Below are 26,443 nucleotides of genomic sequence, written 5' to 3'. Positions count from 1 at the left end.
TACAAATGATTTTTATATTGTCCTTTTTTATAGTGAATACCCTATTAAATAATTAGATACATATTTTATTTAAAAAAAAAAAAATTCCCTTTTATTGTGAAACAAAATTTCCTGTTTCCACGTTCATCTAATGTTGAGGCTGAAAAAATTACTTTTAAAAAGCACTAAAAGTAGAATGTACTGTAACACAGCTTACATGTAATCTTTTTGCATTTTTTTAATTACTACTTTTTTTTTTTTTTTTGTGGGCCCCTTCTTAGGCTGAACAGTGAAAGAAAAGAGGTTATGTCTGGATTGCGCATGTTAGTACTGGTTGAAGAGCTCAGGTGCGTCTGCGAGAAGCAGTTTCAACAGGTATGGCTTGTTCACCCATTTAGAAGAACTAAGACATGTTTACCACACCTCAAAATAATGGCAAACAAATCCAGCACTCTTCACAGACCTGCCCCTCAGCTTGTAAAGTGGCTCGGGGCAAATATGCGACTACAATTCAAGGCTGAAGTAAAGTATATTGATATTTGGCACGTGTGATTATATTAATAAATTAAGCTTTGAAACTCACGTTACCTTGATTGAAAAGTACTACGAGAGCTACGTCGTGGTTATTTTTGAAAGCCAAAGCAACTTGCTTCACGGCTGGGACAAGACTGTAGGCGGCGATGTGCGCTTTTATTTTAAATAAAATACTCTGCCGGATACGTCCGATCTCAAGCGGATGCAGAAATTTCAAGATGGAGGTAGACGGGATTGATCATGTAGGTGTTTTTTCTTTCTGCTGTTTTGTTGATTTTATTGGGGTATGATCAAGGAAACGCTACAATTATGCGATAAGTCGAATAGTTTCTTTAAAGCACGTTTGAGACGGAATTGTTGTGCGACTGTGCTGTGAATACTGAAATGTCAGTCCATTTGAAACAGTGAATGAGTAGTATGCTGTCGGTTTGCTGTCTCATTGTAGCTAAACCGGCTACAGAACTAGCCGAGGCTCACTGTCAGTTCTATGAGTAGTTAGCCCGAGTTAGCTTCTCTGAATGGCCGTTAGCGGTATGTCGGCAACAGTCTCCTTTGTTTTTACGTTTATAATACATAACGGGTGCTAAATGCAATGATCACCCAGCGTTATCTCGGCTATGTGAGTGCCACTTAGCTAAAGCTAGCTAACGTCGACTACTGTTAGTTAGCAGGTAAACTAGCTGCGTAAGTATGGAGAGGCAAGTAACGTTAACTTTGTTTCATTGTTGCACAAACTGCCTCTGAATAAAGGTACTTTGCTGCCTTTTAAAGGTCTTAACTCTGTCAACAGTTGAGCACTATAATCCAGGCTTGATGAGTTGTCAGTCATTGTCCATAGATATTCATTACACTTATGTGGTTAATGTAATTTGCAATTATTTTGAAAAGACTTGACGTTAGTGTTTTAATTAATTAGGTAAACTCGATTAGTCGACCAATTGAAAATAAATCGACAGCAATTATGTTGATCAATTGTTTAAATTGTCATTGATCAAGCCATAACCCCAAATATTTTTTGTCTTTAGCTCTCACATTTGAGCAGTTGCTGCTAATTTTTACTGTTTTATGTTACTGGAAATTTGATATCTTTAGGGTATCTACTGTTGTTGGACAAAACCTTAATTTTGAAAACATTACTAGAGCTTTGGGAACTAATGATAGATTTTTTTTTCACGTTTCAAAATTTCACAGACCGAACAATTAATCGAAAACAACATTCAACATTTCATCAGTAATGAAAATAGTCAGCCTTTGCAGCCATTCTCTGCATTAATGATAGCGCTCTCAATTGAAGAAATCAGTCATTAAAAGCTCTTGATGCCTGTGTTTAAAGTTTGATAATCTTTCCTTTGACAGATGGAGATGGGAGAGAGTAAAGGTGGCTCAGGTCTCCGGCAGTACTACTTGTCTAAGATAGAAGAGTTACAGGTGAGAAAATAATATATCTTAAAATTTCAACTGGTCATATGACTCAGATTGCACAACTTCTGGTTGCCTGTGAATCCTGAACCGCTGTTTTCTCAACAGTTGACAGTGAATGAAAAGAGCCAGAATCTCAGACGTCTGCAGGCACAGAGGAATGAGCTTAATGCCAAAGGTACACTGTGGTTCATTACTGTAATATTAGTGTATTTCGAAAATATAATTTCATTCTGTCAAATGAAGCTGTACTGAAATTATGTTTATGGGTGGAAATACTGAAAGTCTAGTTTTTCTCTTTTCTTAGTGCGTCTCCTTCGTGAGGAGCTGCAGTTACTGCAGGAGCAGGGATCCTACGTAGGTGAAGTGGTTAGAGTCATGGACAAAAAGAAAGTGCTGGTTAAGGTATGCTGTGTACTTTTTTCCAAAGTACTTTGTTGCACACTGTATTTTGAGTGCTAGTTGACAGTTTAAATTAAAATGCCTCCTCACCACTTTCAGGTGCATCCAGAAGGAAAATTTGTCGTGGATGTGGACAAGAACATCGACATCAATGATGTAAGTACTATAGTTATTTTAAAAATGATTGTTAGTCAGAGTACTTAAATGGTTTTCCCATTGTTGTCCTCATAAAACCTAAAACTTCAGAAGAAAACAGCACATTTGAAAAACAAACATAATGCCTTTAACTTGTAACCACAATAGTGCAAGACTGAATACCAAATCAAATTAGCCATATTTGCTACCCTCTACAGTCCATTGCTAAGATAAATGAGGGTTTCATGTTAGGAAACATCAAGCCTAAAGTATTCGATCATCCCTTGGTCTCCTCTGCACCAGGTGACTCCAAACTGCCGTGTGGCTCTGCGCAACGACAGCTACACCCTGCACAAGATCCTGCCCAACAAGGTGGACCCTCTGGTATCCCTCATGATGGTGGAGAAGGTGCCAGACTCCACCTATGAAATGATTGGTGGCCTGGATAAGCAGATCAAGGAAATCAAGGAAGTTATTGAGCTGCCTGTCAAGCACCCGGAGCTGTTTGAGGCTTTAGGCATTGCACAGCCTAAGGTGCGTGACTGACGAGAGCTAATAGTATACAAGTACACTTGTTTTTTTTCTTTTTACATTGTACTGAATCATAAGGAAAAGGGGAATGCCTCCACTTCTCATGCCTTTAGGTTCAAATACATTTGAACCAAAGATGAAAGGAGACATTTCAGTAGGGCAGATATAGTGGGATCATCACCATTGCCTTTATCAGATGCAGTTTATATTGTTGCTTTGTATGAGACATTTTATATATTGTTTTTTATTTATTCACATTTTGAGATTAGAGAGTGTAGCTTTCTCTAAAGGTTGAGAATATTTTTCTTGCAGGTTAGTCTTATAAAATCATTTTGGATAATGTCCAAACTGCACTGAAATCCTGCTTAAAAAAAAGAAAATGAATGTTTAAATTCATTAAGAAACAAAGACCTTAATTAACAGTGATTTGTAAGGCAGCAACTGATGATTGTTTTCAACGTTGATTAACCTGTTGATTACCTTCTTGATAAAATGTTTGGTCTATAAAACATCGAAAAACAGTTAAAATGCCCAACATTATTTTCTACAGCCTGAGTTGATATTTTGAGATGCCTTATTTTGTCCGGGACAACAGTCCTAAACCCAAAGATATTCAGTATAAGACAGACGAAAAACGGCAGTTTGACAAACTTGAAAAGCGAACCAGGGTTCCAGTTCCACCAAGTTTTTTTTCACTGTTGATTGAAAAGTGACCGAAATGATAAATTTTTTCACAGCCGGCTAATAATTGCTGCTCTGGTCATATGTTGTCTCCATCTGTTAGCGTATAGATGGTTCTGATTTCTGTTTTGCTTCGTGTGTTTGCAGGGTGTGCTGTTGTACGGTCCCCCAGGTACAGGGAAGACCCTGCTGGCCAGAGCTGTGGCCCACCACACTGACTGTACCTTCATCAGGGTTTCCGGCTCTGAGCTGGTCCAGAAGTTCATCGGAGAGGGTGAGCTCCTCTCTCAATCTTCTTAGTGTTCACATCCATTATGATTAGATTTTATGAAAAGCATCTGGTTGTGTAACTTTAACCCCCTCCCCCAGGTGCCCGCATGGTGCGCGAGCTGTTTGTCATGGCTAGAGAGCACGCTCCCTCCATCATCTTCATGGATGAGATCGACTCCATTGGCTCGTCTCGCCTCGAGGGCGGCTCAGGTGGTGACAGTGAGGTGCAGAGGACAATGTTGGAGCTGCTCAATCAGCTTGACGGCTTCGAGGCAACTAAGAACATCAAGGTAACTCCTATTTTTAAATTTTTATGTACAGTATTTGCAACAAGTATAACTTTTCCCATGAAGACATTAAGACTGTTATATTGTCAATATTTACCTGTTTACGCATGCTTCATAAGAGTTAAGTTGGTGACTACATTAATATACACTTGTCTGCTTACAACCTTTCCTATTATATACTGCTTATAAATGCAAAATTGGAGGAGTTAAAGTGTCACATTGCTTTTAACCATTGAGCTGTTCTCAATGCACAGTGTAGAAGCATCAGCAGTTTTTATTCATACATCTTAATTATCCAAGTACTCTACTCAATTTGTTTTGTTCTGACTAACATGCCCCCTTCTGTCCCTGCAGGTCATTATGGCTACCAACCGTATTGACATTCTGGACTCTGCTCTGCTCAGACCAGGCAGGATCGACAGGAAGATTGAGTTTCCCCCTCCAAATGAAGAGGTACACACTTGCACAGTATATTCACATAGTTACACATGCTGTGGGAGAGTTTGTATCTGAGCATATTTTAATTGTGCACCATTAGGCCCGTTTGGACATCCTGAAGATCCACTCCAGGAAGATGAATCTGACACGTGGCATTAACCTGAGGAAGATTGCGGAGCTGATGCCTGGAGCCTCGGGTGCTGAGGTTAAGGTGAGAATTAGCAAGCTGAAAATTAGCAATCTGGTGTTAAATGAGGGGTAAACAATTTCATTATTGTGCGTGTGTGTATTTTTAGGGTGTTTGCACAGAGGCAGGCATGTATGCTCTGAGAGAGAGAAGAGTTCACGTCACCCAGGAGGATTTTGAGATGGCTGTGGCAAAGGTTAGTAGACTAACCTCCTCTCCTGTCCTAAATAGAATGAAGCTGATCCCACACCTTATATTTTTAATGTTAAGTTTTATACTTATATTGGCATACTGAATGTTTCTACCTGCCTCTTGAGACTGTTCTCCTTGCTTTTTACCAGGTGATGCAGAAAGACAGTGAGAAGAACATGTCGATCAAGAAGCTGTGGAAGTAAAAGGCCTTGTGTATTCTTGAACACGATGCAACCACATATGTATATTTTTCTTCTTTTGTTTATGGTTTGGTTTGTAATTGTTACATAAGTAATTCTAAAGTAAATGGTTTCCCCCAATAATACTAGATGGCTCAGGAGTTTTATTTCTCAACTAAATGCACAACACACTTATCTTATTTAATTCAGACTTTTGTCAAAGCCAAATCAAGTAATGGTAACATAAATACAGTGCCCAGCATGAAAGATGCAGAGGTCTGCAGATTTATTCTTTCATTTTACAATTATACTTTAGTTTAACACGTTCAATATGGCACTTCACATTGTAGCTGCTAAATGTAGTAGGTGTCTTTCAGTATTGATCACACAAGTGCAGATGCTTGCCTCAGGAACCTTGTCCTGCATGCATGTACTTCATGCCTGTCAGAGCTGTTGCCATTGTAATAGTTAGATATACAGTATGTATACCAGCGCTGTACCTGTATGACTACCCAGGTTACTTCACAGTAATCAATCTAATCAGAAATGCTTGCTTGATGTTCAGACTGATGAAAAAGCAGCCCTCGGTCATTGCAGATGTTGTCTTTTGACACACAAACCTGTATCTGTGGAAGGGTTATATGGCAGTAAACACTGGATCACTCCAACACTCAGAACCTTCAAAGGCTCCCCGCAGTTTTCTCTCTCCTCGCATAATGGTCCGCTTTTCCAATATGAGGCAGTCAGGCTCAGTTAATCAGACTAGCTCCTCACCCAGGACACAGGCACCCACTGAGGCTCCATCTGCACCCTCTCCAGTACGACCTGGAGCTCTGCTAAGGCACTGACGGGGTCCTCCTTCACCAAGACATAATCCACCCAATGGCCGTAGCACTCGTCCATCCGCTCTGCCGACTGCTTCATTTCCTGTAGGTCGTCCTCCTAGTCAGTAGGAGGGAGAGATGTAGATTTAGAGCAGCATTTAAATGATGACTCTCTTCAGAGCATATACACAGATGGGAAAATATTATATTAACACTAATAAATTACACTTCTTCAGGAGAGGTTGCAATTAGACACTTATTTAGCAGGCGTCCTATTCGTCAAGGTATTCCAGTTTCCCGTTGGCAAGCAACTCACCGTGATCACTAAGCTGAGTGAGGAAGAGGAGCCAAGCTGTTTTCTTTGACTATCGTAGAGGCAAGGCCGTACAAAGATGATGTATGGCTTGAAGCCAGTGGTACGTAGAGTCTTCAGTGCCTGAATGTGGGGACACACACACACAAAAAAAAAACAAAAAAACACCACCCATCTGTTTCAGCAGGCAACTAGAACAGCACATGTTACCTCAAAAACAAGGGGCTTATCATTTTTAGACTGTACAGCAAATGTTAAATTTTCTGTTTGCACTGTATATGAAGTCCAGTTCAAACCAAGTGTAAGAGATAGACATGTAATGTAATTAAGTTACCAATGGTGACTCTTTTTTCAAAAGTATAGTTTGCACAATATAAAGTTTGAGTCTTTAAACAACTCCAGTAAATAAAAAGTAACATTCGTCACCCTAACACAAGAACCAGAAGTGGGGAAGAAAAGTCATGGGACATAAAAGCCAATAAAACTTGAGGCTGACTAGAGTCTGTGGGACAGTTGAAAGTACCCCCCCAGTTCACAGTTAAGTTAAAGCTCTGCACTGTAGGCTGAGTCGAGACGTGGGCTTTAAACGTGACAAGTAAAATCTCAACTCTAATTTAACTGTCAGAGTAGTGATGCTACAATGTGGAACAAACAGCATCTGTTCTGCACGAATTAAAATCCTTTCTGCTGCATTCTGTAAGACAAATAAAATAAAGTGTAGCTGACAATCTGATCCTGATATTTGGTTTTAAGCTGGCAGATGGATCCAAGAAATGAGTGGTCACTTGGATTTATTTTGATATATATACACACACTAAAAAAAAGTGGTCTACTACATCTTTTACATCAAATGTTCTATACCTGACCCATGTCTATACATGCTCCTGTACAAGTCATCGAGTCAAGTCCTGGCATGTGAATTAAAAGCACAGGTACTTGCCAGGTGATGCAACTGTAATCAAAATGTATTTGGTTAGCAGTGCTGCAATTTAAGTACTAACCTCTGGTTGCACATCCACTAGACAGACTTTGTGTAGATCCAAAATTTTACGGATGGACTCCAAGCTGGTGCCGTACAGATTATCTTTATACTCCCCATATTCAATGAACCTGCAGAAACAGTGCCATCATGAATTATTCAGAAAAAGAAATGCAAAATAATATGCACTGGCTGAACAGTTTGTTTACAACAAGTAATTATAAATTCTGGAAGGATACTATTAATCTGTTTCTTGTTGACAGGCTGAATTCTTAAATATAAAGCAAAGCATCTGTTTTAATTAACTGCTTGGTTTACAAGATACTCTACTCAGTGTTTAATACTTACTTGCCATTCTGGATGTCAGCCTCGAAAGCTGCTTTGGTGATGAAGTGATACTCCACTCCTTCTCTCTCATGACACTTCCTGGCTCGAGTGGTGTCTTCAGGCCACATGTTCAAACACAACCAGCAGGAGGAGAAAAAATGATAAATTACTGAGCGTTTGTATGTTCTGGGGGGGTAACACTTCATAATAAGGGTACAAAACACATGCTTAAGTAATGCATCACTACTGCATGAATCATGGTGATTTCAGATCCACGCATTTCATCAGTGTGTCTGAAAACAGAACAAAACCTGCTCTTGTTGAAATATGAAACCTTTTAAAACAGGAAGGATCTTTGCTATGTAACTGGATTTCAGCTATTTTGATGGCATTTAAATTAATATATGAAGTAACTGTGAATTAACAATAATTCATTAATGAGCCATTAACTAAACGCAAACTCATAGTGACTTCATCCTTTTTAATAGTGAGCAACAATATTTCACAATACTTCCTGCATTAACTCACCATGACTGTGTGTGTTTCTGGAGTGTGTGTGGTGTGTAATTATACGCATCAAACACCAGAGACACTGAATATATGTGTTTGTCACAATGTCCAATAGAAGTGCTACACAAAACTAATGTCAATACGGTCCACTCCAATAGAGCAAGTCTGTCACACGTGTTACATTTGTACTCATTAGCTGTGTACACTGACGAACAAAACATTTAACATAACAATGTCTGCAGCAGTAGATTTATCTTATTTGAATCCTAAATCACCAGCATTACAGAAACTGACAGGCACTTAGTTGAACGCCGCACCATCTTATCCACAGACACAGAGAGAAATACCTGCATCTCCAGAGTTACTGCATGGTAGGCAGTGGGTAAAAAAAAGCCGAAGAGAAAATCTACATCTATCTATATCTCCATATTTAAAAGAAAAAAAAAAAAAAGGAAACTCTCAGGAGACTCACGAGGCACAGCCAATCCATAGCGTCGAGGATTCTCAGCCATCACCTTCTGTTTGAGCTCAGTGATCCGAGCTCCCAGGGAACCTGTGACCAGACCAATAACAGGACAGACATTTATGCAAGATGACCATGTGCTGGGATGCACAACGCCAACGATATTTTACTTAACTGATTAACTTTAATGTAATTTTTTCCTTCTAAAACAGTAGACCTACCGATCAGCACTATAAGGCGGGGCCTCTCACCAGGGCGGGGCAGGTATTGTGTTACTTCTTCATAAATGAGAAAGTCTGTGTGGCTGGTATCTGGAGTGTGAGCTTCTCCCGGTGAACCCTGACGATCTTTCCTGAGGCGGAAACTTCTGCGCAGGCTGGCTACGGTCAAAGACATGCAAGTAGAAATGTAAGACGGACACAGATCCGTATACTCAAGCCTTCTAAAAGTCTGTTGCAGATCACATTGCCACTTAGAAAGCTTCTAATTGAGAAAAGGAAGTTGAATAAAGAGCTAACTAAAAATTTCACCACTGTCAAATGAATATATCTCAGTCTGCCTTATTAAAATTCAAGTCCTTTGCCATACATCAGACATAACAGACGCACTGAAGAGCACTAGAAGAAATCAGTAAGAGTACCTGAGTAAAAATCCCATGAGAAAGCATGGCCACAGAAGGCAGGGACCGCCTTACTCTTGGGAGAAACTACAGCTCATATTAGACCATTTATTCAACAAGCTTACTGTATAGAATAGAAGCTTTGAAGCCATGCATGCCGTGTCCACCTCCTCACCAAAACACAGACAAAGCACCTTTAGAATGTAGCGTGAAGAAGAGAGGCCATTTGTGAAGCACAATGAGATAAATGAGCTGCCATGAGGTGCCACAAAGACACTGTGAGAAGATCGGTGGCTGTAGCATACTGCACAAATAGCCTGCCAGAGTAACACAAACACGCTGCCACTTATCAATTCCTGACAAACACAAACAACAACATAGAAATAAATGACTGTTTAAGCAGAACTTCAGCCATTTCAAACCCCTGCAGTTTTCACAGTACTGTCCAGCTACACTAATCAAATCAAACCAAAATCATCCCATTATTTCATTGTAGAGCTACTTGCCTCTTACTTACATGTGTGCTTACTAGAGTCAATTACACAGTATAGTTTGACCATCGGAGAGAAATTACTAGTTTATTTATGTCGAGGGTACATTTCTTGGTCACAATCCTTTAATGTATGATGGATCCTTTTCTAAAAAGAAAAAATAAATAAATAAAATTACAATAATATTGGCCACTACATCAGTCTCAAATATTTTAAATGCTGAAATATCAATGGTCAGTATTGCCTTCAAAAATCCAGTATCAGTCTCACTATACTATTTACATAATGAGTCAACCTTATGTTTAAATTAATTAATGACTTAATTCTGCATACAGAAAAGATGAACTAAGACAGTGGTGACGCAGTCACTTAAAATGTAGAATTACTCATTCAAACGTACAATCTCATATTTGAATCGGAGATCAATATTCTGACAGGCATGGGCGGATCTAACGTGAAGCTGTGTATAAAGATTTTGGTCAGATTGATCTGTATGATGTGAAGATGAGGCCCAGGTCAAAAATGGCTGTGGCAGGTCAGACAGACACAACAAACCCCACAGAGTCACATTAAGTCAGTAACAGCAGCCCAGCAGCCGGATGATGTACACACTGGTGGGATTGCTAACTGGGCTGTGAGGACAACAGTGGGTCAGGTCAGGGGTGCCTGAACAGACCTCCTTGTCATGTTGCAAGGTTGTTGTTTTTTTTTTTTTAAAAAAAGGTCAAGATTGCCATGGTGAGGTGTTACATCTGTTGTTCAAACAAAATAGCAGCTCTACCCTGACCCTCAAATCAAAACCAAAGCAGCACAAAGCAATCCACCTGAACACCTCCAGAATAGTTTGCAGTTTCTAAAAGAAGGGATGGATTAGCACACAGCTGTAGCAGAAATGCGATGTTGCGGTGATTAGTACAAACTGATAGTGCCTCCTCACCTACGTCCTTTCCATTCAGAGCACCCTCACTGTCACAGTCTTCTGTAGGATGGAGGAAACAAGAAGAGAAGACAGGGTAAGAGGAGGGGGGAGAGGTCGATGTCGAGGGTACTTCGATGTCAGAACACAGCAGGTTAAGTGAAGTAACTTTGACAGACAGATGGGGGGGGGGGTTGGTGCGATGTCAACTGTAAGGGCCAAAAGAGGGGCAAACTGTGGGCGAAAGGTGGGCTGCTGATTAGAATTTCATAGAGAAATTCAGCCATGAAAACATGTAGTCGGTCCAGGGACGAGAGATGTGTTCTGACATGAGGGTTTGTCTACATACCTCTCTCAGCACGGTCATCTGAGGACAGCAATGCAAGGAATAACACACAGTATCACTGTAGAGTTTTACAGAATATAACAACCACCGTTCGGCACCTCCTAGTGAAGTACGCTTTCTCAAATTGTCTGTCAACATTATCTTCCAAATGTCACATCTAAATTGCATCTGTGCTTGGAAATACCTCATCAATTTATCCGCTTTTCTTTATAGCCATCTCCTGCCTGCTTTGCATATGTCCATTAAAGAAAGTCGGCAGAAGATGAAGGCTTTTACCTGATTCAAAGTGTTCTTGTACTCTTAACCTTTTTTTTGGTTCAATGGCACCACCTTTACAACCACATCATTACACAGAGACATTTCTACATCTTTTTAAAGTTTAGTGAGAGTTAAAGAGTTTAGCTTTTGTGCAGATACAAGAAAAGAACTGACTTAAACACCACCTGCTGTTTTTCAAACCACTTTGTTTCATTTTACTTTTTTATAATTGGATTAGAGAATGAAACGATGGATTCCATTTTTTTCCAGAGATTAACCTTAGATCCCCTGTTCTCTTTACATAATCTCTTTTCTGTATCTCCTTGGATAGATTAGATTTGACCTGTAATACGAGCGGTGTCTGCAGATCTAAGCTTCTTGTACATTTAAGGTTATAATGCAAGATAATCGTGATTACAGAGGTAAAACAAGGCTTACATGTAGGAGCTCTTGGGGACACAGGAGCAGGAAAGGTGCCCATTTTCATCCTGTATCTCAGGCGCCTGGCAAGAAAAAAAGATTTCTTACAGTTCTGACATAAGGTAAGAAGTTATTTATTTGACACCTGATTTCCTGCCGACTACCTCTCCTGGAACTGCGTGGAGGGGATGAGGGCGGCGCGCAGGTTACAGTCGCCCACCTTCTTGGCCTGCCACCAGGTGGCATCTTCCTGGCTCACCACCTGAAGAATGTCTCCCCTGTTAAAGGGAAGTCCTGCCTCTTGGCATGGCGTGGCCTTGTCCTCAAAGGGGGTGTAGTCAAACAAAGCCCGAAGGTAGACCTGGAGGGAGCAGGAATATTCCGTTAGCAGTGGTAACTTGAAAGTAGTTTGACATTTAAGGGAAATACGCTTATCTGCCTTCTTGCTGAGAGTTAGATGAGAAAATGAATACCACTCTCACGTCTGTCCACTAAATATGAAGTAGGCGGATTTTGTTGCCTTTGGACAGAGCCAGGCTAGCTGTTTCCCCCCCGTTTCCAATCTTTATGCTAAGCTAAGCTAACTAAATGCTGGCTTGAACGGATATGAGAGTGGTATAAATCTTCTAATCTAACTCTCACCAAGAAAGCAAACACAATAAGCGTATCTCCCAAAATGTTGTTGAACCCTCTATTTATCCAGTGATAAATCATAATGACATTATCAATGAGTGCAAGTCATCGATTAAAAGCCAACAACGCAACAAAAGTCTCGTGTGTAAAATTATTATAAACATCAATCAAACAATTAAATAGAAATCTTTTCCCAGTTTTAGGAGGCGGAGTAAGTGGTTGTTGACTCTTTCTGAAGAAAACTGGTTGTATACATAGACATTAAGTCCTCACCCTGCTTTCCTTCAGTTTGTCCTCCTCTACAACTGCTGGGATGATTTTGAGTGTGATGGAGCCTTGTGACTGGGACTGATGAAAAACATCAGAGCAGCACCGTCATCCACTGTATCCACAGTAATCATCAGTATCTGAACTATTATTATACTACATGGAAAAGCTTTTTTTTTTTTTCCTCTTTACCAGAATCTGACTTATTTCATCGGGCCTTCTGTGGGTTATCAGGTTTCCGTTGACCTCCCGAAGCTCGTCCCCTACATGCACCAGCCCTGGAAACACAAACACAGCCCACACCCACAAAACGAGTCCACTGAAAACAAACCTACTAGCCAAGAAAAATAAAGCAAAGGAAAATCCCAGCATGTGGAGCACCACTAAGAGTATGAGGCTAAGATGTGAACGAAAAAAAAAAGACAATTTTCTGTTGGCATAAAGTCGATAACATCTCCATGGCAACAGCTAGGAGCAACCCTTGTTTGTAATCTCAAAATATGCAATCTCGTGGCACTAATCTCAAGGATTTGATCTCTGTTGACAGCTTATGTAGTTACACAACGTAACGTCCTCACTTCTGTCAGTGTATCAGCAGTGATAAGAAAGAGGTATGGGGGTCAGATTATTTTTCTTATGGCACTTTGCTGCAGCCAGGCCCTTATTTACATTTTCTTTTGTCAGAGATGATGAAAAGAAATACGTGTGACATTTGAGATACGACATTTGATGCGTGAACACTGGTCGTCGTCTCACCGCTGCGGTCGGCTGCCCCTCCCCTCATGATTCTGGCCACGATAACAGCTCCCGTCCCCTCGTCTCTCCGAATAGTCGCTCCCTGGTAGAAGAGATGCAACAATCAGTCAGATTTTCCAAACACAAATCTAATCTTCAGTTCTTTGAGTTGATACAATCCTCTGATGGACTGGTAAAAGCTGCCCCCCCCCCCCGTGTGTGCAGGTTGGTGGCTTTTGCTGGAAAAATCAATAACCTGTTAGAGTAAATGCCAAAACTCTGACTGGCTATTCTGATACTTGATCATTAAGATCACCTCACTGTTTGTGCTGGTAGTTTGATATGCTAGGAACCCCGTGGTTACATTTGTTATTAGTGTATCATTAGTGCATCCTAATGTGTGCTTGTTGCCGCCCAACTGGCAGCACTTCAGCGGGTGTTCCTGACAAGCTGACACCAAATCTATTTTTTGTACTTTGTTTGAAGGATTTCCTTTACCAGGATTTTTATAGCATCCCACAGTGACAGACAGTCACACCCTGGAGCTGTCTGAAAGCTGCACCATTAAAGTAAAATCAACTTTTAAAGCCTCACTTAAAGACGTAAAAAAAGCAGCTGCTGAGGGACGGACGAGTTCTTATTTTGCCATGTCTTCAGGTCTGAGGCGACTCTCACCAGGGGCTCCTTGTTCTTCACCAGGCGGACTATCTTCACAGACTCTTCCTCCAGGTCGTCCGCCAGGTCCTCCGGCAGCGGCGGCAGCACAGGGTCAAAGTTCTTTTGGGCCACCGTGTCGTGGGCTGACAGCACTGCCTGCATGAACGATTTACAAAGACAAACACAGACACATGCAAAAGACAGGTAAGATTTAAAAGCCTAAACACCAACACACATATAAAGAGAGCAAGGAGGAGCAAATGATACACAACGAAGAAAAGCCATGGAAAAGGGAGTGTGTAAGAAAACATGAGAAGTCTAGGGGAAAGAAAAGTCACAAACAAACAAAAGCAAGGAGGAATAACATCTCCTTCACTGGCTACTTTTGCAAACGAGTGTTCAGGTTTCACAGCCGTCATCTCTTCCCACTGCCCAGAAAAGCCAATTATGTGAACATAATCACCTGATAAGAGTAATTAGGCAGTCCGGTCTGTGTCTGAGGGACGGGGAAGGGGTCCAGCTCTGACGCTGGTGTTATGTAATAGATGATCAACTTAAAGGAAAATCAGAGCAACTCCATGTGAAAGTACTGAGAGGCAATGGCATCAAAGATATAGACCCTCAGAAGGAATGGGAGGGTGTCTGGGTGGAAAGGAAAAGGGACACTGTCGAGCGCCTGTCAGTTGCTTGACGTGCGATGAAAGACACAGTATGAATGTGTGTCGAGTGTACCTTGAGGTGAGGAGTGCTCAGCAGGAGCAGCAGTTCTTTCTCGTCGTCCTCCAGCGGCCCGTTCTGAAGCTCTTCTGCCAGCTGACAATGTGAAGCAGAAAAATCACTGCTTAAATATTTCTAAACGTTGTTCCACATCTCCAGATACATGAAGTTCACTCTAGAAAGTTACCTTTGGGGGATTAATTACAGTCAATTCCTACTCATACTTGGTATTTAATTACAGTATTATTTAATATTCAGATTTATTTGGGAGTTGAAATCTGAGGAAAGACTGCACCTACATCCTCTGCCAGACAGGAGGCGCTGTGTAGGACTGGCGTCGGGCTCTGTTTCTCATACTGCTTCAGTTTCTCATGGATCTGGGGTGAACAGCGAATTAGCAGCAATCACGCAGGTGTGCACAACACACAAAAATTAACTTATTTACATAAAATATTTTATGAACAGACAGTTATTTTCCCAAGAATCAGTTGATGAAATGTAAGTGATACCAAAGAAGTTGTATTTCTACCAATTATACACATCTCCATGTTGTTCTGTATTTACAGTATATCCTGGTCATCTTCCCCTAATATAAATCTCTTAAGAATTTAACTCCTGGCTACAAACGAAAAAAGCATATGCGCATTATTGTAATATGAGGAATTGTTTGTTGAGTCCATTGAACAATTGCATTTTCCTTTTAATTAAAATCTGTTGGATATTATACTTCTATCGCTAAATATTTATTATATTATTTATATTTATTCATTGTTTATTGTTTATAATGCATTTATATTTATTTTTATTATGATTAAAATACCCCATGTAAACTTACATATAAATACACTGTGTGTTTGCACAACAATGCACCATGTATCTAAGTGAAAAGCTCTGGTTGGACAGTTTGATCATTTTGTTGCATTCGCGCTCTACTTTTTTTGTTGTCTTTAAATGAATTCCCTTTGTCCAATTCCCAAAGTCATATCAAAAATCACAAATATCACGAGGTCCCTCCTACTCAGATATATCTGCTGTACCTTCATGAGGTAACCGATACTCTTCTCACTGAAGACATCTTTGAGAAAGACCAGGTCCTCTTTATGGTTGGCATCTGGGTGGAGCTGAGAGGTGAGCAGGGCCAGAGTCTCATGCAGCCCTATGAATAATAAACCCGGAGTCATGTATTAATCATCCATTCAAACACCTGCTCTCTATCAAAGACTAAAAAAGGGCTGAAAATAGACACTTTTCTATCACAGGAAATGCACCATCATTACAACAATATAATAAAAGCACTGTGTCATCACACTTATTTCTTTAATATCTATTTCAATACGGACAATGTATTTTCTATCTTGTTCAGGGATCATAATAGGATCATCAAGAACATCTTAGATCTCTTTTGATGCAGTTTAATTTAGAGGATACAATGACATCAGAAAAAGAAACAACAAATGTTGGCTGGACTGAAAATCAGATCCATGGCCCAAAGCTTGACTGCAATCCAAAACATTTTCCTCTTTGTCGCAGAAATTATATGGCTGAGTTTATTTCTCGGGTATCTGCCCTTGTAAACTTGTAACCACCGTCCTCCCTCCCCAGATTTTAGGGAAACTGTAATTTATGGTAGGTTGTTTGATGTCAGTTTGCCGCTTGGGTAACTTCCTCTACCCAATACCCAAGTAAAGTCGGAGGTTAAACCTTCTGTCATGTAAACAGGTGTGTTTACCTCACAGAAAGCTTCTTTAAGATTCCTTTTCAGCTTAATTTTTGGTACTAACATCACTTACAATAAGAGCATTCCTAAGATATTATTCCCTCAATTCAAGCTGCAGTAACCTATGCATGATACTATAGCATGTGCATTATTTATAAGCATATGTAAAGCATCAGGGAGAATGAACAAGTAGCTTGAGTATATGTTAGGGTGTACCTGTGCTTGCAGACACGATGGGCATGGCTTCAAACCATTCAGAGGAAGGTGCAGAGGGGGGAGAACTGGGAGGGAGGGAAAACAAAGCCGGTAAATTCTTTTTAAAAATTCTCTCCTCTTCTTGTTGGCACTGGTGGAAAAAAAAAAAAAAATATCACAGACAACTGGGAATCAGTAAAAAAACAAACAAACAAACAAAAAAAAGAGGCTTAGATCTGCATCTTTAAAATATCTAAGATTTAGTATTGTATTGTTAGTATTGTTCTTTTTATTTACACTATACAATTAAAATTTGAGACACATATTGCAACAGGTATTTTAAAAATGAGATAAAACATTCACATGCTGGTAAGTGCAGCAAGATGTTAAGAGACTATAAAAGCAAAAATCTGATCTCTTGTGTTGCTGATAGAGAGAAATGTGAAGTTATACAAATTGGTTTCAGTACCTCATTTAAAATGTCTTCAAAATGTAAATACATTCTGAAACGGCAACCGACCAGCCAGCCATGCCTTGACAGTGATGAATCAACCCATTACTGTGCTGAAGTTTCAGAATAATTAATAGCTGCTCGCAATACTGAGGCGAAAAGCATTCGCTGCATTTCATACCGTGTGACTGTCGAGCTAGGGAAAAGTGAGGTCAGAGAACACTGTACACTTTTGCCCGATAGGATCCTTCACTTTGGTTGAAACCATGGCAACGTCACAGTAGCAATGACTCCCTCTGTGCGCACGATCCAAGAGTCTGGCAGATAATATAATAATAATATATTATAATGTTATACATATATTATATTAATATTATATAATATTATATAATATAATTTCATTATATGGTGTTTGGATGTGTTAAGATCTTTGCATCAAATATACTCATGTACCATTGTTAGTCACTGCTCATGCTGTCTGGGCTCAAGGTTTCCCATCTCAACTCCAAACAAAAGATTTCTTACCAGCCAGCTCAGAAACTCCCCAGTAAGGATGTGGTTTAAAGTTTTACTCAAAAAAAAAAATATTAAAACTTGCTGCGTGTCCTAGTGTGCATTAATGTGATGTCGGCATTTATTGTTTATCGCAGGCAACACTGTGCAAAATATTTAGAACTGGTAACTAGAGCTAAGATTAGTCCAAATAATCGACTGACAGAAAACACTGCGATCAACAATTTTGATTAATCGTTTTCGATAAGAGGGAAAATGCACAGTGCAGTATGTTGCCCTAACAAGTGTGCACAAATTAATGTGCAAAACCATTAGTAACATTTTCTGATAATCCAAATCAATGTGGAATAGTAGAGACGGTATATTTGGACTGAATATTAGTGTGGTATAGCAAAAATACCAAACACACTCCACTTCTGAATTCGAGGATTTGCTGCCTTTTCTCTGTATCTTATCACTGTCAATTAAATATCTTTGGGTTTTAGACTGTTGGTCAGACAAAACAAGCAGTCTGAAGATGACAGTTTCTCAGAGCCCAAGGTGACAAATTTTTTTTTTTTTTACTATTTTCTGACATTTTATAGAGTAAATGATTCACTGAAAACAAAGTTGATAGATTGTATCGGTAATGAAAACAATCAGCAGTTGGAACCCTACTATTGACGTTAAATACCAAAAGCTCTAAAGAAGCGTAAGTATGAATGTTTATTACTTATGCTTACTATTTATTATTTGGAAGGCATCAGTAGTAAACATGACTTTGCTAATCTTTTAAGGCTGACAAAATTTCCCAAAATAGACCTTAAAATTAAATCATGAACACAGCTACATTATTCTGTGTATCTCCCTAAGAATTTAAAGCATCTTTTCCCAGAAGGGAACAGATTTAGGCAGACATAGTGAAATTGGCCACTAAAAAAGGGTGTCTGATTTCCTAACTCTCCCTTATACACGAAAGAGAGGGAACCATAGGCTTTTGTACTATTCCTTCACAGCTGTCTCTATCAAGTCACTGTGTGCACTGGTTAGATCGTCATCCAGATTCTGAATTAACAGTCCCTGCGGTAGGAAATCAGGTGGAGCAGCAGTGCATTCTTGTTACCCACCTGCTGTATGCCTGCTCTAACCTTTAAACTGCCCCCTCGAACTACTGGCTGTGTAGGTGGGAGGCTGAAACACCAGACTTGAGCACCAAACACACATCTGTGGGAGGGTCGCAGTAACGAAATGCCGCGTGAACATACAGTAGTGTGTGTGTGTGTAAGTGTGTGTGTGTGTACGCGCTCAGGCTTCATCCTACGCACTGCAGTTTGAAGGGCATTTATGAGAGCAGTTATCCATCACATCAGTCTTTACCAGCAAAACAGCGTGAACTCTATTTAGGTACACAGACCAGAACCGGATTAAGGTCGTATGAAATCCACTATTCAAGTCCACTCCACACTATCACTGGTAAAAAGCAGAAACAACAGCCTTCTCTGCATAGCCTCACAGAAGAAAGCTCCTCAGCCAACTCTCCAAAGGTAAACACCACATTTTTGGATCGTCAAGTGTATGTTTTCCAACTGCAGATTCATTGCGGCCACCCGTTGCATCTTTAAGGATCTGTATTCAGTCAAATTTAATGATGTGTTTAATGGCAGCTTGTAATCCAAACAACCAGGCATAGCAAAACCCATACCTCTCTTCATCATCACTTTTTCAGGACTGGAAAAGGCACTCCATTATTGGGAAACGATAAAATATTGATTAAAAAAGATGAATATGAAGAAGTTAAGAGACACAAAAGAATTTACTTGACTGGATGGCCCACCAGAAATCTGCAGGCAGCACACATGGTAGTCTATGTAAAACAAATGGAAAGTAAAAGTCTGTGTTTTTCACTGTGGAAGCAACATCTCCTCTGAGTTTGAAATTAATGAACAATCCTGCAGTGTTGTTTTCTGGCAAAGTAGGCAAATCAGTCTGGCTTATTGTACACAGTTACCACAAACACACATCCATAAACAAAAGCCAGAAGCACCTGATCAGTATGTTTGGCACCGCAGCAAGCTCACAAGCTCTCATCAAATGTGTTCACTGTTAAGACAGATGAATGGAGACGTCTATCAGCCTCGTCATCTTTTACGGAAATCACTTGTAGCCAAAGGGTTTGCCTGTGAATACAACAAGAGGAGAATTTCTACTTTGGTATGTCAAAGTTGTTAAAAACAATCACAACTTTTCTTTGTTTTTCTGTCATCGTGTCTCATATATTCTGACAATTGTATCAAAACATCAGTTTATAATTGTCTGACCTTGATTATTTGTCGTGCTCATTCACTTCATTGTCACATTTTCCCCCCTTGTGGGCTGTTAACAAAACATACCAGCTGCCAAGGAAATGTATAGTTTGGAAAAACACTGATTGAAGACAGGATGGCAGCATGCCAAAATGGCAATTAGAAAAAGCAGCCACTGCACAAACACACCTTTGTTTAGCTGGGGACATGTGTTCACACAGCCCAGATTGGAGCCATCTTTAAAATGTTTCAAGCGTAATGCTTTTAATAGTGCCTCAGACTGCTGAGCTGTGATGAAAAACAACCTCTTTAAGCTGCTCTAAAAAGAGCTATTACACATGGTAATTGGCTATGTGTCTGTTTCATGTCACATTGATGCTGATGGCATCATTACAAACGTGAGAATTAAATTATCTTCCATGCAATCTACCGGAGGATGAACCGGCTATAAATCATCTATTTGCATCTCTTCCTTCAGCATTTAATATCATAATATTTTATCATTTCAAGGAATAGTTTGACATTTTGTGAGATACACTTATCCCTTTCTTGCCAAGAGTTAGAGAGAGAATCAACACCATAAATATATTTCCCAATATGCCAAACTATTCTTTTATTGTATTTTCATTGTGCCTCTGTGTTTTTCTGCTGCACCTCAGTAAATACGCATGTTCACACACAGACTGGCGTCACCCGTGTCTTGTAATTATACATCTTCTCTACACGGGATCACTGCTGGAGCGTGACATGACCTCTGACCTCTCCCTGTGGGTGAGCCTCAATCAGGCATTGATAATAATATGCCCAGATTGATCCAGTCTAATGCTGCCCCACCATCAGCATGTACGTCCCTTCATTCAGTCACTCAGTGGGGCACTGAAAACGCAGCAAAAAAAATCCATTCTGCACATTATCAGGCGAGAAATACACACACTTTGCCCAGTTTACTGATTTATACAGCTTCAACTAACTCAGTGAGCCAAGGTGGTAATATTTATGCATCTGTGACAATTCATTTGTCTCTGCATCAGCAGGATATCCATGAAACTTGGTGAAAAAACCAATTTGTAGCAAAAGAATAAAAGATTAGATTTGTTCGTGAAATTGTGACCAGAATGTGTGACTGCAGCCATTAGATCTAAAAAAAACCCATTCAATTTAACATAAGGAATTACTTTAAAAAGAAGTTAAACTGTTAAACTAAAGTGTCCTCGGCTCTCTGTTGGCCATCGCACAACCCCGCTCCAATGAGAAAACGTGTTTCAGAAAACAAAGCGAGCAGTTCTGAGGTAGGATATCCTATCGCTCCTCCTCTGCGTTTCCCTGCTTTCATTGAGCACTCCTCCCCGCACACTTGGCCCCCGTTTCTGACCTTCTTTCTCTCCATCCGACTCACTTTTTCCTCTAATCACAAGAAGCTGAGAAGAGATTAAAGCCTACATCTTTCTGCTTTTTTTCTCTCTCTCTCTCTCTCACTCGCTGAGTCTATCGTCTAAATGCTTAAAGTTCCCACTGGCCATATGGTGGTATTATCTAACCTCCTTGATTTACGATGGCAGTGCTTGTGGCCGTGCGCATCACTGAGGACTTCAATGAATACAATGGTGCAGATAAGAAAGTACTGGTAGGCTAGAGGAGAAACTGAATAGCAGCAAAGATGTAGCGGAGGCTATACTGAAAATGTAACTGGATGCTTTTCAGTATGGTTTCTATGAACTAACATAGACTGATGAGAAAAAGATTATAAACTTTTTTTAGAAGGAAGAACTCTACAACAAATAAAAATGAAGCCTGAAGCAATTAACTGATTATTTGAATCACAGAAAATTAATTGATAACCATATTAATTACTGACTTATCATGTCCAGTAATTTATCCAATAAAAGCGACAAATACGTGTAGGTTCGAGCTTCTCTAATGGGAGGATTCGCAGATTTTCGCTATATCATACAATTACAAACCAAATCCTTGTTTTTAATTGTTCAGACAAAACAGGTACCTGGAAGATGTGTCCTTGGTCTTTGGGAACATCTGATTTTAGAGGCCCTTCAGACTGAAACCCCTCCACTGGCTTTAGAATACATTAACTGTCAATAATGTTGTCTTTCAATCAAATTAGATCACGCCGAAGTACTAGTATCTTTTTGTGAAGCATAGTTCATTTGCCTATGTTATTAGACAAAGACGATGCCAGTTAAAAATGTCCTTCAAAGATCTGAATCCAACACATTGTTCATTTAATGTCGAATGGGTTAGCAGATATCATCAGTACTGAACTTAATAGTTTGACATTTTGGGAAATAAGTTGATGAACTTACTTACTGAGAGTTTGATGAGAAGATCAATACCACTGTCATGTCTGTACAGTAAATGTGAAGCTACACCCGGCAGCCAGTTATCTTAGCTTAGCATAGCACAGGTAACAGGGGGACACAGCTAGCCTAATGGCACCTCTAAAGCTAACTAATTAACAAGTTATATCTTGTTTAATTTTCATAGAAAGGACAATTTGCCATTAACGAGGGATTATGTGCTGGACTATTTCTTGGCTGAGAGCAGTTGCCGGGTGGTCAGCAAAGACTCGATGAAGTTGCTGCCTCAAACAAAGAAACTGTCCAGAAACAGCGAATTGTCCGTTTCTGTAAATGTTCAACAAAAAAAAAAGGAATATGGCAGAATATGCTACCTTTGACCAGAGCCAGGCTAGCTGTTTCCCCCTTGCTTCCAGCCTTATGCTGAGCTAAACGTTTCATCCTGACGTCAGTCCACGGTATGAGCAAGAGTACAAGGTTTACAGTCACTCTGCTTACTTTTACTTGGATGACCTTAACTCGGGTTTATTCATTTTTATTTCATTGTTCGCCCCTTTGCAGCATTAGCATACAGATTTTATGTTAAAATTAATAATTCATGATTTGTTGACTCCGGTTGGCAAGTTTTCTTTTAGATCACCTTGCCTTGTCTCATTAACGGAGGGAGTGAGGGAGTTGCTCAAGGACACTTCAACAAGCCGGGTGTCTTAATTTTATACAGAAAACGACTTGTTATTTAGAGTTTTGACCTTGGGATGATCACTTGACCTGCAGGGTATGTTTTTTATTATTTATTATTGGTTTTCATTATTTCTTGTTCCTAATCATGGTTTTGCCCGGGCTGCTGGTGCTCCTGAGAGTGTTCGATCATGACAACATTTCATATGCCTCTTCTTCATGCCTCACATGCTATGTATCATGGAGCATTGAGGTTTATGACTGACAGTAAAATCCGCACTGACTGTCTCTTTTATGCTTTGACTGATTTAGTTTCCCATTAGCTAACTTTGTCCATGGGGTCTCTCCGGCGCTGCCTCTTCGTCGTTTATCTTCACAAAAAGTGACCGTGGCAGAATTATTCATCCTACTGCTAACCTAGGCACCGACTCAATCTGCGGTCAAGCGTGGTACTTTATTTTACTGACATTGTGTACGGAGAGCTTAACCTTATGTCACTGTCCTCTCTCCTCGCACGCACAACCACGCGCGCCACCTGTTTGCCAGACTTATTTGCTGTTGGACGGGTCCCGAGAGGGAAACAGAAAGGGGCGAGGTCGCCAACACAGTGCTGATGCCATCTGCCCACCGCTCTGTGCGTGTGTGTACTCCATCCACTACCTATGCCGCCACCCACATGGCTGATCTGACATGTTTGGGTAGGACAGATTTCATTCCAATATCTGGAAACAAAGTTGGCCACTTTACATTTTGCACAAGTATTAAGATGTTATCTATACTGTAGCAACTACACAAAACAGTTGTGTTCCTCATTTCAAAAATTAAACATTTTCTTTTCTCTTTACAAAGTGGAAAAACATAGCGTAAGTATTATACAGTAAATCTGCATCCCAAATATATGAGAAGGAACCGGAGAATGTAAGGCTTTTTTTTGTTGCTATTTTTACTTGAAAAGAAAAAAAAGACTGAAAGAATTAATCAATTAACAAAAGAGTTGCCCATTATCTTTCTTTTGATAAACTAATGGTTGCTTTTCTAATCCCAAATTGAGGACTTCTGTTCGATTTCAACATGAGAAAATAATTCTTAAGTAGATAATTCTGTTCACCAAATATTAAAAGGTTAATCTTTATTACCATGCAGTGACCTTGAAATTTAGTTCAGATTTTAATTGTGCTCGGATAAATGCTACAAAGTAAAAGAAAATGTGCTGCAGAGGAGGACAGGAGCCAGACGGCTCTTAAGAAGCTTATGACAAGAACATCACTTCAAAACACCTTCAACACACCCACTCTGAGACTCAGCAGGATAAAGGATCACTTCTAGTGTTGGGAGATTGAATTTCGCTCTATGCTGAAGGAATGGAAGCCCACATTTGTGTGTGCAGACAGGCAAAATGTCTCTTTTCACAAGGCAAACAAGAATTTCAACAGCCAAATGGGTTTTAGTGGCAGAGAAGGACTCTGACGTTGATAAACAGCCAATCTGGCTGGTAGGGAGCCAAACTTCAGAGGCTTTTGACTGGTGGCTGATGTTAAACTCCCACTGAGCTCATAATGATACGTGTAAATGCACAGAAAAATACGGTGTAAGAGGGGACACGCATGGGTGGATTATGAGACAACGGGATCCCGGGCACAAACATGTAAAAGGCTCCCACGGAGGAGCAAGACACCCAGACTGAAGAGACAACGAGTGACTACAAATGATGGACACACATCGTTCACGGGCGTTTTGCACTTCTTTGTAGCTTTTTGTCTCTTTGAAGTCAATTTGTTCATCTTTGATATACTTTCGTGTCTCTTTATAATAATTTTTAGTCTATTTGAGGTTGTTTTACATCTCTTTTTAGCTGTTTTAGTCTCTTTGTGGTCATTTTTAGTCTCTTTTTGGTCATTCATCATTTCTTTGAGGCTGCTCTACGTCTCTTTGTAGCTGTTTTTAGTCACTTTGTGGTCATTCAGCATTTCTTTGAGGCTGCTTTGCGTCTCTTGTAGTCGGTTAGCATCTCTATGTGGTCATTTTGTCTCCTTGTGATCTTTGTGCATCTTTTTGCGGTCTCTTTTTCTTTTTTTTTGTCTCTTTGAAGTTGTTTGCTTGACTTTCCAACAAGACATCTTAACGGTCGTTTCAAACAGAAGTTCTGGCCCAGGCCACCGAGAACTCCAACTACAAAATGCTCGCCTACAAACTATGTCCTCTTACCAATCAATTCATCTGTTTCACTTACATAACAAGTTCATTTTCACCTAAAACACAGCAACGAAATCATACAAATGGGCTGAGTTTCCGTCCCCTAACTGGCACACGTTTTTCCTTGCATCTTTGTTCACCAAAACCACGGGGCATGATCCTGACCTTCATTGAATCTCTTTGGCTCTCCTGCTCCTCCTGAGAGCCAATAAAGCCATAAAACAGAGCCGGTCCTGCCCTGCAGCAAAGCCTGACCAAGTCATAGGTAAAGGCCCGTCCTGACAGCCAACCTCCCACTGAGGTCACCAGGTACTGTGCCGTGCTGTGTTAATATCGATCAGCTTCCCCCTTTCATATTAACAGAAGGGGAATGGTCATTTGTAGTCATTTAATTAGCTCACACGGTCTAAGATGGTGTACAACCACATGCAATATTCTCTTCTATACCAATTTAATCTAGTGCTGGAGTTGGCAATCAAACAAAAGGTGACACACACCTCATTAGCATGCAGCACAGTCCGGCATCCACATGGTTTACTCAGACATGAAAACTGGAAGCCTCAATTCATAAAAAGCCTTAAAAAAAAAAAAAAAAAAATCATTTGAATTTCATAGAGCGTATGCTCATAATAGAATAAGGCTGCTTAGTCTAGATTAGAGTAAATTAAGACTAACCTTTAAGTGTCCCTGGAGCTATCAATTTCGCTTTTCCACACACACACTCACACATACAAATAGACACTGAAAAAATGTACTGAGTTAAGTCAGTGCAGACGAGAAAACATCCTTACCTCGTTGAGGCTCCTCTCAGCCTCAGCGTGCGTGTCTCTCTCTGTCTGTCCCCTCTCTCTAAGACCCGACAGCGCTTCTGTGATAACACCCGTCTGCCTCCTTTTGTCTTTTCTCTCCCTCCTTTCTCTCTGTATTTCTCTCTGCCTCCAGATGACTGGCGCAGGGTTAGGGTTTATTTCTCCGTTCCGTCCAATCTATCGCTCAACGAGCCTCCCCTTCCCCCTTTGTCAGTCAGTTTGCTCTCTCTCTCTCTCTCTCTCTCTCTCTCTGTCCCCCTCTCCGTGCTGCCTTCAAGGGCTCCTGGTAAACACATCACATCCAAGATTCCCCTACTGTACTGCCGCTATTGTCTTTGAGAGACGGTAGCTGGAAGAGAACATGCGTATCGGGGAAGGATGGTTCACAATAAGCTTACCTTCTCTACATTTGCACATTTGTGCGTGAGGTAGTAGAATGATGAGTTTTGAGTTAGTATCTCATAATTCTCACTTCGCAAGTCAAACTTTTCTCACAATTATAACTTTTCATCTCACAATTTTGATTTTCTGGAAAGTCTGAATCTTGATTTATTATGTCATGTAATATGACCAAATGTTTCATA

The 26,443-nt window shown here is 40.2% G+C and overlaps 2 protein-coding genes across 5 annotated transcripts; one reads left to right on the top strand and one right to left on the bottom strand.

Moving 5' to 3' along the window:
* The first annotated feature begins 635 nt into the window (after positions 1-635).
* Positions 636-5,380, top strand: psmc5 (proteasome 26S subunit, ATPase 5). Of its 3 annotated transcripts, none has more exons than XM_040134498.1 (12): positions 636-755; positions 1,870-1,941; positions 2,041-2,110; positions 2,240-2,337; positions 2,434-2,490; positions 2,773-3,003; positions 3,829-3,955; positions 4,051-4,241; positions 4,593-4,691; positions 4,777-4,887; positions 4,973-5,059; positions 5,205-5,380. In XM_040134498.1, the coding sequence occupies exons 1-12, from the start codon at positions 660-662 to the stop codon at positions 5,256-5,258; spliced, it is 1,293 nt and encodes a 430-aa protein (XP_039990432.1). In that variant the 5' UTR covers positions 636-659; the 3' UTR covers positions 5,259-5,380. The 3 variants fall into 3 exon arrangements, with proteins under 3 accessions (XP_039990432.1, XP_039990433.1, XP_039990434.1); XM_040134499.1 differs by lacking the exon at positions 636-755 and adding an exon at positions 850-899; XM_040134500.1 differs by lacking the exon at positions 636-755 and adding an exon at positions 1,021-1,044.
* On the bottom strand, positions 5,370-26,068 carry mpp3b (membrane palmitoylated protein 3b). Of its 2 annotated transcripts, none has more exons than XM_040134493.1 (18): positions 25,842-26,068; positions 16,643-16,707; positions 15,747-15,865; positions 15,009-15,086; positions 14,725-14,805; positions 14,011-14,148; positions 13,357-13,438; positions 12,793-12,878; positions 12,607-12,681; positions 11,865-12,061; positions 11,719-11,783; positions 10,698-10,736; positions 8,872-9,030; positions 8,660-8,740; positions 7,699-7,792; positions 7,373-7,481; positions 6,375-6,494; positions 5,370-6,176 (listed from the first exon to the last, which is right to left on the bottom strand). In XM_040134493.1, the coding sequence occupies exons 2-18, from the start codon at positions 16,665-16,667 to the stop codon at positions 5,997-5,999; spliced, it is 1,728 nt and encodes a 575-aa protein (XP_039990427.1). In that variant the 5' UTR covers positions 16,668-16,707; positions 25,842-26,068; the 3' UTR covers positions 5,370-5,996. The 2 variants fall into 2 exon arrangements, with proteins under 2 accessions (XP_039990427.1, XP_039990426.1); XM_040134492.1 differs by lacking the exon at positions 25,842-26,068 and adding an exon at positions 19,609-19,697.
* Positions 26,069-26,443: the final 375 nt, after the last annotated feature.

This window comes from Xiphias gladius, chromosome 9 (genome assembly GCF_016859285.1).
Source record: "Xiphias gladius isolate SHS-SW01 ecotype Sanya breed wild chromosome 9, ASM1685928v1, whole genome shotgun sequence".
Classification (NCBI taxonomy): domain Eukaryota; kingdom Metazoa; phylum Chordata; class Actinopteri; order Istiophoriformes; family Xiphiidae; genus Xiphias; species Xiphias gladius.
This window is presented reverse-complemented; position numbering and strand designations above follow the sequence as displayed.

Bases quoted from the DNA above. Each gene is read 5' to 3' on its own strand.
- psmc5 (XM_040134498.1), top strand. From the start codon at position 660: ATGTGCGCTTTTATTTTAAATAAAATACTCTGCCGGATACGTCCGATC. The intron at 4,242-4,592 runs GTAACTCCTATT...CTGTCCCTGCAG, and splicing joins AGGCAACTAAGAACATCAAG to GTCATTATGGCTACCAACCG. The intron at 4,692-4,776 runs GTACACACTTGC...GTGCACCATTAG, and splicing joins TTCCCCCTCCAAATGAAGAG to GCCCGTTTGGACATCCTGAA.
- mpp3b (XM_040134492.1), bottom strand. From the start codon at position 19,652: ATGAGAGCTTGTGAGCTTGCTGCGGTGCCAAACATACTGATCAG. The intron at 14,149-14,724 runs GTACACTCGACA...TCGTTCATGCAG, and splicing joins TGAGCACTCCTCACCTCAAG to GCAGTGCTGTCAGCCCACGA. The intron at 7,482-7,698 runs GTAAGTATTAAA...CTGTTTCTGCAG, and splicing joins GCTGACATCCAGAATGGCAA to GTTCATTGAATATGGGGAGT.